General features: G+C 38.4%; 1 protein-coding gene and 1 long non-coding RNA gene across 6 annotated transcripts in view; both read left to right on the forward strand.

Moving 5' to 3' along the window:
- Nucleotides 1–324: 324 nt before the first annotated feature.
- Nucleotides 325–5472, forward strand: LOC124881599. The gene is made up of 3 exons (XR_007041696.1): nt 325–610; nt 2487–2617; nt 4867–5472. It is a non-coding gene; the product is annotated as an uncharacterized LOC124881599 (long non-coding RNA).
- A 1398-nt stretch (nt 5473–6870) lies between these two features.
- The window catches only part of LOC124881627 (triadin-like), a 34374-nt gene continuing 19812 nt past the window's right edge, over nt 6871–21432 (forward strand). Inside the window, exons 1-3 of one of the 5 annotated variants that reach the window (XM_047387274.1) lie at nt 6871–6991; nt 7361–7562; nt 17277–17486. In XM_047387274.1, the coding sequence (XP_047243230.1) occupies nt 17300–17486 (187 nt within the window). In that variant the 5' untranslated portion in view covers nt 6871–6991; nt 7361–7562; nt 17277–17299. Of the gene's footprint in view, nt 6992–7125; nt 7563–17276; nt 17487–21432 lie in introns of those variants that run through there. The other 4 variants (XM_047387276.1, XM_047387275.1, XM_047387277.1 and 1 more) reach the window with 4 other exon arrangements.

The following is a 21432-nucleotide window of genomic DNA, read 5'->3' on the forward strand; positions in this document are numbered from 1 at the left end:
GGACCAGAAGGGATAAATCCTTCACAGCTGTGGCCCCAGATTGTAGAAGGCGTCGCCTCCATCTTTGTGCTGTCTTGATTCTGTTGGTTCTTTTAAAAAACACCTGAAGACTTGTTTATTTACACTGGCTTTTCACTAGTTTTATGCTGTATGATGTTACTTGTATGCTGTTTTATATTTTCTTTTATGTTTTTATGCTTACATTTATTGTAAAGAGTCTTGTAGTTTCTGATCTGTGAAAGGTGTTTTATATATAAAGTTTACTTATCGCCTAATGTTTAAAGTTCCAACAAAGCCTGCTCTTGTTTTTCCTCAAAGGCTCGAGGTGCATCCCTCCAAGAGTGTTTAAGAGTCTTCATCCAAATAACCTGAACTAGATAAAACAGCTGCTTACTCCATTCCACAGAACGGCTTTCAAGCCGGATTCAACAGCTGTTGTGCAGCATAGCTGGGAAAGGGGGAAGTGACCACCACACATCCAGAGATCCAGTCAGGTTCATTAACAGGTGACAGAACATTACTCAAACCAAAGTAAGGCGTTGATTACCTGATGAAGCTGTATTCTGGGCTAAGTAGACGGATCCTTCATTTTCTCTCTGCTGAAGGCCAGGTATGTAGAACTCCAAATGATGTGCAAAACCAAGAACCCCTAATAAAGTCTGACTTTCATCAGCACATTGAACGTGTTTATTTTATGGAGATTTTTCCTTGTTGCTAGTTTTAAGTTCATTTGTGTTTTGCGTTGTTGCTTCACTTCTCTTCAAAAACGTTAGTTTGTTTAATAATTGATTTTATAAGTGGCTTGCTTCACCACAATCGATCAATTTAAACTAAAGTGTTAATATTACTATTTGTCCAAGAAATCCTTTTTTAAAATATAGAAATCATGTGTATTCCTCTTTAAATTATGCAGTAAGATGGTTCCCTGATTACTAAAAAGAATTTAGTCCTTCCAATTGATTACTGAAAAATGTGAGAATATAAATAACAACATTTCATGACATTGATAAGATATTTGATAAATACATATGGTTAAGTAGCCTCATTAACTTCACATACTATTCTATTCTATTCTACTCTGTTCTATTCCATTCTATTCTATTCTATTCTATTCTATTCTATTCACAAAGGAAGATAACACAAGCTCCGGGTTTTTTGGGCTTAGCAGATTTTTATGCTAATACACACATCAGTTTTACTGGTTGACATAATTATCAGAAGAAGCAAGAAATTATTCCTGGCCAGCTTAGTTGCCCTACAAACAGTATAAGTATGTGTGTGAGAGTGTGTGTGTCCTTTCCCATCAGTAGTATAGCTTTGGGCTGGTTTACATTTGCATAATGAAGTCAATAACACTGGCCTCCTGGGAGGAAGCATGGTGACATTATTACTAATTTAATAAGAAGTGTTGGGCGTGTGTGTTTTCTTGTCCTGAGAGTGAGAAAAATAGACTGGCAAAGCAAAATGTAGATAAAGAGTGACAAAGACAGATGAGCAAAGTATGTGAAGAGATGAAAGTAATCAGTAAAGGATTACAGAAGCAGAGAGTAAAGAGAACAAGTTAATAAAAGAGAAAGTGGAACAAAAAACAAAAAGGAAGGTGAATGCTGAAGGAACCAAAAGGTTGGGGTGAAAGGAGGACAGAAAGTTAGCTGCCAAAGAAAGTGTGGAGGGAGAAAAGAACTAGAACAGAAGGAAAGTTGGAAGGGTGAAGAAGTCAGACAGTAATGAAGGTCCAGAGAAGGTTATGGAGAACCAGAGAGATGATGAATGGCTTCAGTGTTCTTCACATCTGTTTCTTTAACACACTCATGGTATTGTAAAATAATGACTGTTTGGCTATCGGGAACTATTAATAATTATAGTTGGTAATGAGCAAGTATTAACAAAATAACAGATAAAATTAGAATGTAAAACTTTCCAATCAGACTGACAGATCAGAGCACCACTGTTGAGCGATGGTGAATGGTTTAACTATTAGCAGTTATCAACAACTATAATTAGAAATTAGTATTAACAAAATAACTATAAAAGTTATAATCTTGAATATTTGGTCAGACTCACAAATCAGGGCACCTCCTGATCATGAATCGTTAGCCAACAACTTTCATATTGATGTATTTTCCTGTTAAACCCAGATCTGAGCACTGGCTTTGAAAACAGCAGGAGCTGCACCTAAATAGAATAGGCATAAACACCTTATTTATTAACATAATTGTTTAACCTTACAGTCAATATATGCAAGCCAATAAACTATCCAACTTAACTAGTAACACTGAACTAACTACCAAGCAAAGAAAGGGATAATAAACCAATAATAAATTCAAAGATTAATCAATTATTGAATAATGAACAAATGTTGCTAGTCAGCAACAATCTAAAACACATCAAAAATAGAACAATGAAACAATTTTCTATCTTAACCTGATTTTATCTCTAACCAGACACATAGACCTTCTATAACATGATCCTTTATCACCTCTCAGGATTCAGTGCCTGGTCATCCTGGCGGGAGTAGGTTGCTGGTCTACACAACGCATTCGCTTGGCACATGGTTTGTCATCTCTTCTGAAGAATATGGGCTCAGTTTCCCAGCCAGTAGAAACAGTCCTGCCAGGTATGCATAAAGTCTTCTTCCAAGCTTCTTCTTCGAAAGTAAAAAAAACAACATATATCCTTCATTTGAACAGAAGGTTCCAGGCGTCTACTTGTAAACAAAACGCTCCCTATTCACAGAAAAACAGCAGGGAAGAGCCTTGAACTGGTTTTGCGGCTTGCTTATATGATGTCAGCAGTAATCTGGAAGTACAATGACAGCTGGGAGATGTAGTTTGATCAGTCCTTTCTGTCTGGCTAAATGACCCAACAATAGTCACCATGTGCTTTTTAGGTTAAGACCTCTACCACATTTGCACACTGATCATTCAATCATTTAGTGGAACATTTTTATTCTGTAAGTAATATCATGAAATGTACAACAAGTAATGTAATCCTTTAATTATTCAGAATTATTTTATAGAAAAAAATCTTCAAAAAAGGATTATTAACTGAATTTATTGTGTCCTTAAACATTACATTCAGTATAAGATGAATCCCCTTTCTTTCCCTTTTCTTCCACAGTTGGCTTAATATTCAAACTACAGACTGACATTACATGTAATGTAGGTCTGGTGAGCATTCAAGCTAGTGCTATGCTGGCCAGTTGTGAATGCAATACACAAATAATCTACAATCGTATTTGTGTGAATAAAAAAAATCTTTTTTCTTACTGTGTAAAACACAATAAAATATTTAGTTTTTACCTGTTCAAAAGAAAATTTGCCAACTCTTCATCAATCTTGAACCCTTATTCAAGCTCCCTCTATCTTTTAAAAGTGTCTTAAATGTAAATTCAACCTGGAAAGACTCACATAATGGAGAAACAACAGGAAGACGGTTAAAGAGTTTATTAATTAAAGATTATTTCTTTGGCGCTCGGACCCCTGAGGGAGACGTGAACGCTGAGGATGAAAATGAGTTTGAATAAACATCTTATGATCCTGGTGGTGGTGTAGGCCTTGGTATGGAAGGAGTTGGGAGCCCATGGTGGAGAAGGGGGGGAGGGTGGTCGAAGCTCAGCAGAAGAGCGGTGTCTTCCATGCAGAAGGTCTTTAGAAGTGATGCCCTGGGAGATGATTGGCCGAGGAGGAGTGCGGACCTGCCGTTGATTGGAGCAGCCAGCGAGGAGTGATTGGACGAGACGGGGTGGTGAGTCTTCCATGTTGAATTTTCGTTTCAACTCCATTTCTACTTGAAAGCTGTAAACGTCTCACGGGAAGATTTGTAGAAGGACTTTTACACTTGTAAAGTTTCTGTCAGAAGTAGAAAATACTGAAAGAACTGGTAACTTCGGTCCTTGTTTCGGTTGCTCCATTGCGCACCTCCTGGCTGACACTGCGGTGCTTACTCGATTGACTCCTCCCTCCACACCAATTTGCAAGTCTATTAGTCAAAGTTTTAGATGTGTTTAGCTGTGGAGGCCTGGGGAGGGACTACAGTAAAATAATAATTATCACAGATTACCTACTTTACATCATAGAACACGATCAGTTAGTCAAATTTAAGCATTTCTTAAATAGTTTTAACAAATAAAAGGTACAGACTCCAGCTTCAAAATGCAAAACAATGAAAACAATAAAGAAAATATGTATGAAAGGTGTAATTTAGGATATTTCCCTTTTGAATGAGAATTTCTTGTAAAGAAATACTGATGATATGACAGAATATGGTTCTATTTTTTTACTATGATTTTAAGTTTAATTTATTTAGTATTTTAGAGGATTCTAGTGTTTACTCGTGCTCAGTTTATTGATTATTTAACTCAATAACTTAATTTCTGCTCTTATTTTGATCATTGACTATCACCAGTGTTCCTTTGTACTGTTTCCATACACTCCATTTCATTTCAACCCTAACTCTGCATTTTGGTCCATTGCAAAACTTATTATATTCAAATTGAGCACTTTTACATGTCCTACTCTTAGAGTACTATTTTATCTTTTTGACCTTCAAAAGCTACCTTACGCTCAAGATTTAAGCAAAATAAAATGTGTCTTTAAACACAAACATGCCAATGTTTGCCCTGAGTTTGACCATTCAACAACCCAAAAAGCCTGGGGGCTGAGTTTGCTGGTATTGATTTAGTTGTTAAAAAGAAGAAGAACTTAAATCAAAGGTTGTTGCACTCTGATGTTCTCTTCTGATGTGCTGACTTTCAGAGGCTGAATAAAAGTTTACAAAATCTTCTAGTACTTTTAGTATCTAATATTATACTCTTCCAACTCCATGTATTCAGCTAAGTGAGTCTCCTGTTTTTTGTGAACCCAGAAACCCGGAGGCTACATCCGTGTGTGTGTGCCATCTACTACCCTGCAGTCTCCAGAGCCAAATCCAAAGACTTCATCATTCTCGGATTGTCATCCACACATCATTTCTGTTGAATAAGATGGATCATCTGACTTTCTTGCAAACATCAAGATGTCTGAATTTCCAAACCTGACTATCAAAGGTTCTCCTGGAGGCACTGTAGCAACTTCTTGGTCACATCATATGCAGCTGCATCTTGTAGTTGCCTGAGGTGTGAGCTTGTCCTTGCTTGCAAGCAGAGGTGCAGAGAACGTAAAAGTGTGGTTGGATAGCACATCAGTCTTCTGACCTCTGCCAGGCACTGAGAAGCAATAAAACTCTCTCCCTGCTTAGGAGCTGTGGCAGCTCATCCCTCAAATGTGAGTGTGATTGGCTGAGTTTGCTAAAAAAAAACATTAAATTGCAGGGAGCTTTTGTGTCACATCTCTTCAATATCCTGACTCTCACAGAGAAAAAAACAGGAAACATCACAGCTTTCTATCAAACATTTAAAATTGGTTGCATACACTGTTCTGTAGTTCAGACATAGGTTTAATATGATTACTGTTAGCTTCATTATGAAGACTTTGGGGGTTGACTTTATTAGATATAATGTTTGAAAGATGCACCAAAGATATCTCTATAATTTCTCTATGAAAGAAATAATACTTAAATTGACAGAAATTCTTGAGTTTCTTATTTAATACATGACAAAACTACATGTTATCAAACAATAAAATGGCAAAAGTAGAACTATTTTGTGGATAATTCTTTGCTATTTATTATTCTCTTGATGTTGAACTCAAGTAAATTAACAGCTTATCCCACATTCCTTCCAGCAATTGACTTGAAGAAAACTGTTGTAGAAATTAAGCAGTGTCATTGGACATTGTAATGTTCCAAAAAACGGACACGCTACAAAACTTTTATTGCCATAAAAATAAAATGGCTGCGACTGAATGTACTTCTTATTCCTGCTTGCATAAAAGCTGGTTTTAGCACTGCAACACAGCTAGCTACAACATTAGTTTAGAACTCCCATAAGCAGTTGTTTCAAAAAGAAGATAAAAACTGCTATTTTTGTCTCCATCCATCCATCCATTGATGTTCACTAACCTGAAATTTGGTGACGGGCTATCATATTCATGAGGAAAACATTCAGGGTCAAAACCTGGGCAAAACCTCTTAAGGGAGGTACCCTGGAGGCCTCCTCACCAGATGGCCAAACCACCTCAACTCACTTCTTTCAACATGGAACATGTAAAGAGCATTGCTCTTTGGTTCAGCATTTTCTTCAAGTTTAATAAATTTACTAAAAACAAGATTTGGGTGCAGCAAAAAGATCCTTTTGAGTGAAAGTCCCCGGATACATGTGGTCATATTTGCTTGAAAATTAAAGAGGATGCAAATATACTGGATAGTAAAAGACAAATACTTTGTGTTTCCAACATTTTCAATAGTAAGATTTTAATTTGTCAGTTTTAATATTGCTCTAATTAAAAATAAAAAGCCTCCATCTGCATCACCCGCCTGTGCTGGCGGGCCAAATTTGTATCATTCTTGTAGTGCAGTCGAGGGGAACACAAAATCAGTCCAGGGTCTGCATTTGACAACCTCTAATATACAATAACTGTATGCATATTTTCTAGCTGAAACTTGTCCTCTGTTCTTTGAAATGCAAAGTTCAGCCAATCATCATCCCAGGATTTTTATACTGTGTCCATCTCCATCTTACAGGTGTGTGGTTTCACTTTAAATGGACTTAGGGTTTGTGTGTTTGGTGCTGGTGTGCGATGAGTCTCTCATCCCCTCTAAGCGCCCTACATCTAAAGCAGTACAGCCCAATGTTAACACCAGCTGCTGTCTGCGTCTCTAATTATAGCCTCTGCAGTGCAGGCTCCCAGGGCAAGTCTGAGGGTCAGGTTACTCCCTCCCACAGATCTTACACATGGACACACACAACGTCATTTAAAATGGGTTTTAGAAACAGCTTCTGACAAGGCTTAGAAACTCACGCAGCAAAATACTTCTTTCTAATAATTCACTTATTCACTCTTCAAAATGACCGCTGCATGATCAGCCTGGACTCTTAGGAGACCTTCCCTGGGTAAAAAACAGGAAAGATTTACTTGTTTAAAGGAGTTTGTTGTTGAAGTTTTATTTAAAGACACATCAGCTTTACAGAATCTAAAATTGCTAGCATTTAGATCATATGAATCCAGAGAGCGGACCCTCACAGGGGATGGGGTGACTCTCAGTGGGTTAGCCCCTTTCTCTCTGCTCCTTACCATTCTTTGCCCCCCCTCCCGTTTTGCATGTCTTCAGAATTCCAGTAAGGTCTAAATTTCTGAACCCTTGACTTCAATTTTGGATGTAAACTGCAAGAGTCAAGGGAAACATACCAAAACGGGGAGTATAGCAACAGTATTTTAAGCAATCTTTCATTTTATCCTCTTGGGGGGGGGGGGCTTTTCAGTGTATTTTTAGAACTGCTGTGATCCAGCTCAGCACAACTGTTCCATGCTGCCGGATTTGAACGTCGCCCTCGTTCAATCAAGCGGGACAAAAAGCGATTTTAAAAAGGAGTTACATGCTGGTTTCCCTGGCAGCGCAGCATTTCCAGGACCTCTGAAGGACCAAAACGTATCTGCGAACATTCAACAAACTCAAAAAGCAAGGTACTCGAAAAACTATTTAAACTATTTGCTGTAATGATATTGTTGTGTATGAAATCTGAGGGCCTTCTAAGTTATTCTGTAGATTTATATGTAAAGTATGTATGAAGGAGAGGCTGCACGTTATTGTTTTCCCCTGTGTGCTTTAAGATAGAGTAAAAGAGTATGTTATCATTTATCATGATTACATTTTGACCTTTCTAAAGTAAAATTCAGAATCAGGGCTTGAAGAATTTATGAGCAGAAAATATACAGCTACACTTTTCTTCCCGCTTTCACTTCTGATGGTAATAATTATTATATTTGAAATTCGATATTGTCATAGGTATGTAGTTTGTTTCTTCTCCTTTCATAAAAAGATAGTATTCATATATAATACACAGCACTATTTACAAGTATTTGCCCCCTCATACATTTCTTCTGTTCTTGGTATTGTTCTAGATCATTAAACACATTTTAACATTAGATGAAGATAATCTGAACATAAATTATTTATAAAATAATTAAGTAAATAAGCAAAGTTATCTAAACCGACCTGGCCAGGTGGGAAGAATGGATTACCTTCTAAATTTAAAATCTGGTTATGCTACCCTCAGTGGAAAAAACAGCCATCAAGCATTAGTGGTATCTAGTCTGAGCCTTTTACATCGCTGTGGAGGAAATATGTCCCACTCAGCTTCATGGCATTGTTTTCATTCAGCCACTTTGGAGGGTGCTTGAGCATAATCCACTTGTTTAAGGTTATTCCACAAAATCACATTTAGCATAAAACCTTCCCTTTTGTTGAGCCAATTGGAGTATTAGCTTTGGATCATTTTTCTGCTGCATAAACTAAGTGTGCTTGAGCTTAAGATTACAAACTGATGGTCAGACATTCTACTTCAGGATTTTTTGCTACAGAGCAAAATTCATGGTTCCATCAATTACGGCAAGTCATCCAGTTTTTTAAGCAGCCTCAGACCATCACACTACCACCATGTTTGATGTTTAACATTATCTGTTTATGAATAGCTGTGTTACTTTTACAATCGTTGTAAGAGGATACACACCTTCCTAAATGACCCACTTTTATCTAGTCCACAAAATATATTCTAGATCTAGTCAAGATGATTTTGACAAATCTGTGGTTTTAATCAATAGTGGGTTTTTCCTTGGAAAATTTTTTCCCAGTTGCTCTTTCTTATCGTTGAATCATGAACACTGACATTAACTGAGAAAAGTGAGGTCTGCAGAGCTTTAGATGTTGTTCTGACCTATTCTGTGACTTCCTTGATGAGTGGTTAATAAACTCTAGCTTCAACATTGTTTTTTCTATTTGTGGTTAATGGCTCTTACAGTGTTTGGATGGAGCACCAAAGCCTTAAAATTGGGTTTACAACCATTTACAGACTTTGTTTCTTATCTGTTCTTGAATTTCTTTAAATTGGAGTATGATGTGTTTTGCCTTGTGAGAATTTTTTTGTCCTACTTTATGTTGCCATACTGGTTCAATTTATGGGATTTTTGATCTACAGGTTGAATCCAAAATAACATGTGTAATCACAGTTAATTAATGACTTAACAAGGAGGGCAACCCCTTTTCCACATAGGGTCAGGTTGGTTTGAATGGCCTTTTCCCGTCATAAATTAAATCACTATTTGAAAATTACTTTTTATAATTATCCAGGTTATCTTTGTCTGATATTAAAACTAGATGACCTGAAACATTTAAGTGTATTAACCTTGTATGTCATGCTAAGTTTTGCGCCGCATTTGTGAATGCATGAAAGAGTCTAAAATCAAGTGCAAGAAAAAATAAAAACCTTGTACTCGTACTCGTCGTCTTCCGCTTATCCGGGACCGGGTCGCGGGGGCAGCAGACTCAGCACAGACGCCCAGACGTCCCTCTCCCCAGACATCTCCTCCAGCTCCTCCGGATGGAGCCCAAGACGTTCCCAGGCCAGCCGAGAGACATAGTCCCTCCAGCGTGTCCTGGGCCGTCCCCTGGGCCTCCTGCTAGTGAAAAAAAATAAATTAATTAATAAAAACCTTTTACCCAAAAAACCAGATGAACTACAAACTCTAAGTTCAACATTATAGCACAAAAAAGAGGCAAAAACATGACATGAGAGGAGTCCAGGAACAAGTTTTCTTACTCCAGCTTTCAGCATTTTTTTACAAAAAAAGATTAAAAGTGTTCTGTGTTATATATAATATGATATAATAATATATAATGCAATAATCTATAAAATATATGGATTATTACAGTTTTAATAATGGTATTATTGACATTTGTTTATTAGTATTTTGATTGTGATACATATACACTTGTAAAGGGTGAGAGAACACAGAACATGGCGTTTAAAATCAGAGTTTGTTATTTTGTGTACTGTTGAAAGTGATAGCTATAAAATAAAAGATTACAGATTAAGGTGAAATTTAATGCTGGTTAGCTAAAACAATACCACATAAAAAAAAAAAAATCAGTTTGAAACTTTAGCTTTTTAAGCATTTGTGCTAACTGACACTTATATCTAGCCCGTGCAATATAAACTGTGGCGAGGATATGAAGAATACACAAAATAAGGTCACAGACACCAACAAGATAAACCTTACCTTACCCAAAACAATAAATAAATCTCAGAAATAAAACCAACTAAAGTGCAAACAACCAAAAACTCAGCTATCACTTTATGAAGAGTTATTCTAATCTCTATAGGAGGTGTCACTGTTGATACCTGGAGGTAGATGGGCGCTGACTCACATGAGGGATTGTCTCATCACTGGAGTTTTGCAACAATCTACCTTCTCTTTGAGGTGCTGACGGTCTGAAAATGTTCACCCATTTCTATAATTCAATATCAGACTGTATGCAGCCTTTATTCTCTTTTGGTTCTTCTTAGCCAGTTGGCTCATGACCTCATAAAAAAGAAAACAACATGTTCTATTTCTAAAGCCTGAGGAGTTCAAAGTATCTGGTATTTCAAACAGCTTTAAAAAGTAAACATCTATGTAGCACATTTCCTCTCCTTTATTCTTCTAACCATCTTGAGATTTCTCAGAAGTGTTTTGGTATTCACAGGGGACTGTGAAGTCCAGGCTGGGAATAGCTGTTTTTTTTAATAAACATCCTACTTTGATGTTAAACGATTAGTTCTCTGTTTTTTCTCTCCTTTCCTTTTTAACTTATTTCCCCTGTAACATTGAATAATTTTTAAATGTTCTTCAAAAGACGAATTTAAAAAGCATCTTTAATTATTTGTGGATATCAGCTGCATCCACTAAAGGGGAACATATGGAGTAAAAAGTATACACACTCGGCTTTTATCAGCTTTATGTGTTATCGGAGAATGGGTCGTGTTGGCAGTCTTGACTGCTCATTGTACAGAGCGTCTGTGCAAAGATGTTAATGATTCCAGATAGAAACTGCATGGTCACTTGATCTACTCCTGGCAAACTTGTCCAACAAAATGAAAAAAAAGACTTAAGTAAAAATAAATATATGTACTATCCCAATGTATGAGTAACATTCAATCAAACAAAGTGATTTATTTGACTAAATGTGTCTTGTTCCCTGCAGTTGGCAACTGTAAAGACCTGTGTAAAAAGTTGATTAAAAATAAATGAACCTTTTATTGCAGTAGCATAATCTCAAACTGAAAACTATATATCAGAAAAATCTTATCTTTAATTGAAATACATTTATTCAACAGGGATCTGTTATACGGTGCTGCACAGTGATGTAGTTGGTAGAACTGTTGCCTTGCAGCAAGAAAGTCCTTGGTTCGACTCCCGGCTGGGGGTCTTTCTGCATGGAGTTTACATGTTCTCCCTGTACATGCGTGGGTTCTCACTGGGTACTCCGGCTTCTTCCCACAGGCCAAAAACATGACTGTTAGGTTAATTGGTCTCGCTAAATTTCCCTTAGGTGTGCCTGATTGTTTGTCCTGTGTGTCTCTGTTTCCCAGTATAGAAACTTTTTCTGTGTTGATTGTCCATATGTTTTGAAACATTACCATACTGAATGACCCACCGACAACCAATTTTTAGGAAGAATCCCCCAGATTTTTATTTAATGGTTTTATGATGCCATGCACTGTAATGGAGAAACAGACCTGCAGTACTACACTCCTCCACTAAAATTGGACATGAGCTGATTTTCCACATATTAATTTTTATTTAATGCCAAAAGAAAACTGGTTTGTTGCCAAAAAGCTCTGTCTTATCTTACCAAAGCACACAATACCGGTTAAAGTCCTAATAGAGTTTAGAAAACCCCATGTTTTTCATGTAAGTATCATAAAAGCAAAAAAGCTTTTTTCCCTTTGTGTGGTGACAAAATAAATGTAGACCCTCATCCAGAATAGGCCAGTGGTTGAGAAATCGGCCTCTGTCAATGCCAAATGTATACCCTAATAAAGCAGAAAATTCATGGATAAATAATTAGACACTGAGAAAATCTGATGGCTTCTTTAACAACAAAAACATTGGTTTAAAAGGCCTCACTTGCTTTTGTTTCATATTGATAGGGATGCCAATAAAGGTGGTACTGGTGATTTTGTGGGGGAAGAACAAAATAATTGTTAAATGTGTTAATCATGAATAAATGAACTCAAACTAAAGACTAGATTTTCTGCATTTTCATTATGAGGATAAGGTACAGCAGTGAATGCTACATTTATTTCAACACGTTTTACACACCTTTAAAAGAAGAACACTCTTACATTGCTCAGTCAGTAACATTTTCAACTTTCAAAGTTTTTGTTGCCTTTCATTTGCCCTCAGACGCCACAAAGCAGTCTGCACCCACATTGTTCTAATTCTGTGAATTCCTGTGGTGTGAACAAGGCAGAAACAGTTGGTGTCAATGAGTGTGTGTGAAGAGCAGCTCAGCATGTAACAGAAACAACAGGTGGGCTGGGTCATTTGCAAAGAGGACAGACACATTTCAAAAAGAAAATAGCTACAAACTTTGGCATGGGTTTTGATCTGAGGAGAGAGAATGTTTGATTGTACATGAGGAGACTTGCACAGTGCAGCATCATGTTCCATCTGCTGCAAGACATGGTGATAACACTGGTCTTAAATCATTGTAACACTGCTGAAAAGGTCAGCGCTTCCATTGATCAATGGTCATCCTTTTTATCACATGCACAGTTGCTTTCAACAAAATCACACACATCACAGTGGTTTTACACATAAGTGTTTGGCCTTTTTGACTCAGATGCATGCAGAAATGAACATAAGAGTGCGTGGGAGTAAATTTATGCTAAATTGGTTTTGCGGTTTGTTAACTGAATGGAGCAAGGGAAAGGTCAACCAAAAAATCAAAGCACATCAGTTATCCACAAGGTTAGTATTGGATATCTTAAAAGTAGTGGCTAGACTTTGGTGTGAAACTAAATCACGTTACATAGAGTTCCCTTCTATTAAACAAAAAAAAAAAAACAGACTGTTTTGCTATGAAGCTATGATTCATCTTTCAACTGAATAAAATGTAACCCTCCCAATAAACCAGCTTTCATATTTCTTGTTACTCACTCGGAGACCTAGAGGACTGTGCAAAGAGAGGACATAGTTTACAGGATGGAGTAGTGCTAAGGACGGCTGATTAGTTGAAAGTACAACTATTTTTGCTGAACACTTTTCATCTGGAGCAAGCTCTTTATCTGATCATCTGGGTGTCCTACACCAGCAAAGTTGCATTCCTGAGGAAAAAAGTCAGTCAACTGCAATCAAAATGCTTCAGAAAACAAGCCACTATCTGTTAAAACTCTCTTAGCATAGTGTTCACTAAAGCTAATAAAACAACTTGAAACTCACTTCTACTAGAAAATCCCACCTAGTGATTGAGCCTCAGTCCTTTCAACCATCTCTGAATGTTAATGGAATTGTTGATCAATCTTTCACAAGCTTTCCCGGTTTAGCTCAGGACGTGCTCATCCATGTCCTTACGGGCCTTGGGTGCGGAGTCATGTAGGAACAACAGGGGGCCATCTCCAAACTGTCCCAAAAAGTTGGAAGCATGAAATCATCCAAAATTCCCTAAGAGTTCCTTTTCACTGGAACTGAAGGAGGCGAGCCCAACTACTGTAAAACAGCCCGTTAATCCCCTCATTAACAAGCTGTGCATCAACAAAATGTAGTCGGGTCAGTGCCGTTATTCTGTCGACAGCCAAACCCAGATTCATCCATTGGGTTGCCAGACAGACAACCATGATTTGCCACTCCAGAGAATGTGTCATTATTGCTCTAGAGTCCAGTGGCTGTGTGATTTATGCAATTGCAGCTAATGCTTTAAATAGCACTTTATGTAAGATTGAGATCCAGCTGAGTGGCCATGGAAACCCAGTTACTGAAGTTCTTTAGTCCACCTGAAGTTTGGAGGTATGTAGCTATTGACTCTGTTCCCATTATGCACCTCAGAGTCTGCTGGCCCTGCCCAGTGATGTTACTTGTCCCACCACTTCATGGTTGAGTTGCTGTCATTCTCACTTATATCACTTGTATTAAGTGCAGCTGAGCTCATCTTTTCTCTGCTTTTGAGAATGCAAGCTTTTACATATGGGATAATGTTGCTAATTACTTAATCACTTATAGGTTGCATACATAAATTCAGAAATAAGAAGAACCAAACCTGTTGGTTTAAACCTTTCCTTACCGTAGGTTTGTCACTAGGAGCTTTGCCTCTACTTACACAGAGTCATCTCCTGATTCTCTAAATGTCACAGGTATAATAAACACTTAAGCTAGACCTTCAGAGAAAAGCCCTCATGCATGTGACATAGTAATTCCCTCTTTATAACTGTGTATGTACACCATGAGAGTGAAGCAGGGAAACAGAAAAATAAATGAAGTCAAACAACCCAACACTTGCACTTAATCATGTTCCCGGAGCCCATCCCCTCTGCCACAGGATAATGAAAAGTTTCTATGCCGGAGTTCATCTCATGGTGTTGATGTAATCTGTATCCTAATATCGCACAGGCTCGTGCAGGTAAACCGAACATATTCTTATGAGTCTCCATCATCTGCGTAAATAAATACCTCCAGTCTGTAAGTTTATTAATCATACAGTTTTAATTTCTGTTTGCACAGACTGAAGTTGCAGAATTTTGGCTTCAGTAGCGTGAATTCATATTGGGAAGATGTGATATGTGATGTAATTTGCTTCCTTTTCAACAGCATCATGGTATGTGTCCATAAAGACTTCATCACACAACTTTCTTTCTTGATCCTGTCCATCCTTATCACCCCCAAAGAGAACATCAACATCTTCATCTCTGATACCTCCAGCTTTGCCTCCTCTCTCTTCCTCAGTGCCACTGTCTCGAAACCATTCAACACCGCTGGTCTCACCACCTTCTTGTGCACCTTTCCTTTTCATTCTTGCTGACACTCTTTTATCACACAACACACCTGACACCCACTCCATCCTGCCTGGACACGTTTCTTCATGTTTCTTATTTCCACACTCCATTTCTCTGGACTGTTGTCTCTAAGTTCTTCCCCCGCCTTCTTAATCTCTGTTCTCTGTAACCTCAGGGCTCCACTTGGGTTCCTCTCATTCACACATAATTTCTGTCTTGCTCCGGCTAACCTTCATTCCTCTCCATTCCAAGGTAAAGCTCCATATCTCTAGATTTTTCTCCTCATGTTCCCTGCTTGCACGACAGATCCTAATGTCATCTGCAAACATCACAGTAAATGTAGATTCCCTCTAACCTCATCTGTCAACCTGTCCATCACCACAGCAAACAAGAAGGGGCTCAGAGCCGATCCTTGATGCTGCCCTACTTCCACCTTGAACTCCTCCGTCACACCTACATCACATCTCACCACTGTCTTACAGCTCATGTCCTGTACCACTCTAACATGCTTCTCTGGTACTCCAGAATTCCCCATACTTACTTTCCCATATGCTTTCTCTAGATCTACAAAAACACATTGCGTCTCCCTCTGACCTTCTCTGTACTTTATCAACATCCTCAAAGCAAATACTGCTGTATCTGTAATAAAAGTATCTGTAATACTTTTTTCTTAGCATGAAACCATACTGTTGCTCACTTCTGACCTCAGTACATAACTTGTATGACTAATCGACTTTATTCATCTGTAGTTGCCACTACTCTGCACATATCCCTTGTTCTTGAAAGTCGGTACCAGCACACTTATCATCCATTCCTCAGGCATCTTCTCTCTCCAAGATCTCATTGAACAGCCTAGTCAAAAACTGTTTCTCCTAGACACTTCCATACCTCCACAGGTATATCATCAGGACCAACTGCCTTTCCACGCTATCCTTTTCGATGCCTTCCGTACTTCATCCTTACTGATCTTTGCTAATTCCTGATCCACAATGATCACTTCTTCTGCTGTTTGTTCTCTCTCTCGGTTTCCTCATTCATCAACTCTTAAATGTATTTACTTCATCTTCCTATCACACCTATTCCACCTGTCAGTACATTTTCATCTCGATCCTTAATCACCCGTACCTGCTGAACATCCTTCTCACCTCTGTCCCTCTGCCTTGCCAACCTGTATAAATCCTTCTCTCCCTCCTTACCGTCCAACATATCATATAAGTCACTATTTGCCCTTTGTATGACCTCAACTACCTCTACCTTTACTTTACACTGAGTCTCCCTGAACTCCTGGAGACTCTCTTTAGTCCTCACAGTGTCCCATTCCTTTTTAGCTGCTCTCTTTCTCTGTACACACTCCCGTAGTTCCTCATTCCACAACTAAGTTTCCTCCTCAACTTTCTTTCCAGAAGACATCAAGAACTCTCCTACCTGTCTCCCTGATAGCATTAGCTGCAATTTTCCAGTCATCTGGAGGTCTTAACTCTCTGAAAGCCACAAAACCTTCTTCCTTTCCCAGCTTCCACCACTTTATCCACTGCTCTGCCTTTGTCCTCTTCATTTACCTCGACTAATAATCCTAATAAACATGTACTATTCTGAAGGGGAGGGCATCAAAAACGACAAGAGATGATAGGACTTTAACTTACACAAAATGCTCCTCTTTTCCTCATGTTTAGAGCTGCATGTTTTCATTATGCATACATAAAATAGGAAACAGTGACAGAACTGCTTTAAGACCCAGCAAATGTTTTACTGTTGAGTTTGAATGATAATAATGAAGTCTTAGAAAATCAGAGATCTGTGCAGTGGCCATGGACCCCTCTGGAAGATAAGAGGATGATATTAAAGTGGCTATAATGGCTTATTGGTGGATTTTAAATAGAAGGATTCTAACTTGCAGCTGAGAGACTACCAGAAATGAGAGTAGGCTGAGCATCATAATGCAGCTGAACCAAACGAGAGTAAGCTAGGTAAAATAGTCTGAGCAGCAGTATGCATCTTTGGAATCATTTCAGACTTGGCTCTGAGGTCACAAAATGTGTGTGTACATTTGAAACCAGATATTCACCTACACAGTATAAAAGGAAACATGACATTTTTAAGCATTGTTTAATAACGAATAAGAAAAAAACCCACCTTGATGTAACACAAAGAGGCAGTGTGGTTGAGGTGTTCCCTTTAGATACAAGGATAACTGTGCCCCAATTTAACTCCAGCGTTGCTTACAAAGTCATGAAATCACCATCTTAATATCTGGTTTCAATTGCATTTAAGCTTGAAGTGTCAGTGACTCTGCTCATACTTTTTAAAGCTGATAAACATGATGCAATTTTGCATATTACATTGTGTAAAATGACTTTGTTTTTCTCAGTCTGTCTCCAGCTCTCTTCAACAATGAGCAGTCAGACCAGTGGTGGAGAGGCTGGCCCTCCGTCTCGGTTCAATCAAAAGACGTTTTTGGATGATGTCATTTTAACCTTCAGTTCACCCATGGCCTGGCTGCTGGTTGTGGCCCTGGTCCTCACATGGTCAGGAGTGGCCATCGTACTGTTTGATCTGCTCGATTATAAGACTCTGACAGGTAACAATATTTACTTTCATACACAGTAATCTTATATATCGCACTAAATTAAATTACATTAAATGTTTTTCAATAATTGTTATAATTCCATCTATATGGGATTATAATGTGGTTTTAAGATTTTATAGCACCTAATGACAACTTTCATCATCTCACCCATTATGCATTCTTTGCATTTCAGTCATACTTTCATTCTTCGCTGATAAAACTCTGAGACATTTTTGAACATGACTTCTAAAAGGGACATGCTCTCTCACAATGGTCGTCATTTTCAGCAAGGGGGAACGCACCCATTATTTTACCAAACCGCTCATCAACTTTAACATCTGTGCTGCTTTAAGCATGGTTGGTTAAGACAGCAGAATAAAAGGTGTTTCCCTCAAATTTGACACAGAGATGCTTTTAAAATTACCAATGTCTGAGTTTTCCTCACACTGACAACCTCAGTTCTACATTAAGCTTAATTATCCTCTTATATTGCAACTAATGCAACAGCTCAGCAGCTTTTTGCATACTGAGAATATCCACACCTCCTCATTTTTCCTTTTAAACACCTGACTCACACACTGTTAGAAGTGATTCAAATGGGTACCACCCGGTGTTAAAACATGTTCTAATAACATCACCACATTGTATAATTAGGGCAGAGAGCCTAAAGTAATGTGATTTATTTAATAACATAGTCTCCACAGTTTTCTGCAGCAGAAACATGGAGTAGTTCCTTTCCCTTGCATATCTTGACTTCATTTTACAACTTAATTGTACTGAGTGATCACATTTGGTTGTCTGTGATCACACTTTAATTACTTCATTGCTACGAGATAATGGGTAAATGAATTTCATCAAGCTTGCAGCTATGTTGGTGATAAATTGAAGTGAATGTAACAATTAGGATCTCTTCTTCTAACGTCTAAGATTGGCCACTCATTTGCTCCACGATCAGGCTTGCAACCCACTTCACCAGTCATAACAACACAACCACTGACCAGTAAAATTAAAGAAATAAAGCAGACTTGCAACTTTTTCCCGTTTTGTCATGTTACAGGAACAGAGTATTTTGATGGATTTTTATGTGATATTCCTCGACAAAGTAGTACATAAGATCTAAAAGATGTGGATCTGATGGCATCACAGCAACAGTACTGAAAGATCGTGGTCCATATCTCCTTAGCCACATCCAGGCCTTCATCTTTAATATAAGAAAAGAGGAAAAATCCCTGCACAACTTAAGGATGCTTTAATCATTTTCATTTTCAAAAAGGGAGACAAGGCTGACTGCAGGAACCACAGTGGCGTTTCCCTATTGTCCACCACGGGGAACGTTTTAGCTTGAGCTCTGGCTAAAAGAATCATACAATAGGAAATGAGGAAACATCCCTGCACAACTTAGGGATGCCTCAATCAGATATAAATATTAAAAAACTATTTAACAATATTTATAAATATTGAAAATCTGATTAAAATATTCTACCCGAATCACAGAGTGGATTCTGCCTCGAGGTACCACTGATATGATGTTCATTGGATGTCAGGTAGAAGGAAAATGCCAGGAATAAAATCCGACTTTATACATGGCTTTCATAGACCTTACAAAATACTTTGACTCAGTAAACAGACAAGCTCTGTGGCTGGTTCTGGCCAAAATTGGCTGCCAAGACAAGTACATCCGGGTACTGAGACTGAGACAGAGCACTCAGTGGCAGTGGAGAGGAAACCGAACCTTTCAGGTTTGACAGGGGTGTGTCATTGTCTCCGCACTGTTTTCCATCTTCATTGCTGCCATCCTCCATCTCATAGATGAACCCAAGGAGTCAAAACTATGTACAGGACTGTTGGGCAACTGTTGAACATCAATAGATTTCAAGCCAAATATTGAATCACGTTCACATTCATCAAAGAGCTCCAGTATGCAGACAACAATGCCCTGGTAGAGGTTGTGCTCCCAACACTGGTGTATGAAACAGAAGCATGAACCTCGTCCAGCTGCCACCTACGGTTGCTAGAGGCAAATTATTAGTGGTGCCTCCCCAAAAATCTTCAGGATTAGCTGAATGGACTGACTCACCAACGCCAGTGTCCTGGAAGAAGCTGACATCCCACTATCACTGCCATTGTATCCCAACACCAGCTCTGCACACTTGAAGAGTCACAATGACCAAGACGGAGGACAGTCATACTTGACTTTGAGTGACCGCCGATGATGATGATAAGGGGAAACCTGAAACATGTTGAAGAATGTGCCCTGGTCAAATGAGACCAAATCAAATTGAACTGGTGAACATGGAAAATGCTTTGTGTGATGTTAAACTGACCGCCCATCCCAGTGCGGAAACATGGTAGAGGCAGCATCATGATACAGGGATGCTTTTTTCAGCAGTGACAGAGAGGTTTGTTAGAGCTGAGTGGAAGATAGAGGGTTCCAAAAGGTTTTGATTTAAAATGTATCTTTACAGATGCTGTCCAATCAAACGTACTGAGTTTGAAGTATTTTGCAAAGAATGGGCAAAAATTCCCAGTCTCTAGATATGCCAAGCTGATAGAGAGATGACCCAAAAAGTTTGCAGCTGTAAGTGTAGCATAAGGTAATTTTAGCAAAAATTCACTTAGAGTCATTGAATACCCAGCACGATTTGCCTTCCACATTTAACTTGTGTACTACTTTGTTTTGATTGGCTATCACATAAATTAACCCCCTGCCCCCGAAAAATACACGAACCTCTGTGTTTGTAAGCTGACATAATGTGAACAAGCTTAAGGGCTTGGAATACTTTTGTAAGGACCACATCCATTATCAAGCAAGTAAGCACTTAGATTTATATAAAGATGTGTCAGAACATTTTTTTCTAGCATTGAAATTATGAAAGGAGGCCAGTACTTTTTTTTTTTTTTACTTTTGTTGCTTTATTTCTCTTTATTGTCATTTGCACTTGATGATGTAACATTGAGAAATTCCTTATTAAATCTAGAAAATTGTTCACAAAGTTAGGCCTGTGCATCTGATTTTATGTGAAAATACACTGTGTGGCTATTTATGAAACCAGGCCTTCATTCTGCCAATATTTCTGATGCCTCAGAGGTTCCAAAGATCATAAAGTGGCTGTTTTAATTAGAAACAAGATAATATCTGCGTTGAGAGAAATACATAATTGTGTTGCTTTATTGCGCATAGACACAAATAATTTTGCCAGTAATTACAGCAAACTTTAGCTTTGCCTTTTCGTTTCTACATTGATCATTTGAGTTGTTCTAAGTTTTTATCTCTAGGATGCTTCCTGAGAGTCAGTCAGTTTCTACCACTTATTCCATAGTGGGTCGTGGGAGAGCTGGTGCATATCTCCAGCAGTCAATGGGCGAGAGGCAGGGTACACCCTGGACAGGTCACCAGTCCATTGCAGGGCAACACACAAACAACCACACACACACCTAAGGACAATTTAGAGTGACCAATTAACCTAACAGGCATGTCTTTGGACTGTGGGAGGAAGCCAGAGTACCCGGTGAGAACCCACACATGCATGGGGAGAACATGCAAACTCCATGCAGAAAGAACCCTGGCTGGGAATTGAACCCAGGGCCTTCTTGCTGCAAGGCAACAGTGCTACCAACTGTGCCACCATGCAGCACTGCTGTCTACAAGTTTTACACAATAGTGATAACTTAGCAGATTAATTTACCTGACAGTCAATATTTATAAGACAAAGATAATTTTTGGTTATTCTAAAAAAAAAAATCATGCTGCATATAGTGTTTAAAGGATTCAATTCAATTTAGTTTATTTATATAGCGCCAATTCACAAGACATGTTGTCTCAAGGCACTTCACAAAAGTCAGGTACATACATTCTAATTAATCCTAATCATTGAACAGTGCAGTCAGATTCAGTTATTTATTCAAATTCGATAAAAGGTTTTTCTGTCTAAGGAAACCCAGCAGATTTCATCCAGTC

The sequence above is a fragment of the Girardinichthys multiradiatus genome, chromosome 15, assembly GCF_021462225.1.
Source record: "Girardinichthys multiradiatus isolate DD_20200921_A chromosome 15, DD_fGirMul_XY1, whole genome shotgun sequence".
Classification (NCBI taxonomy): Eukaryota; Metazoa; Chordata; class Actinopteri; order Cyprinodontiformes; family Goodeidae; genus Girardinichthys; species Girardinichthys multiradiatus.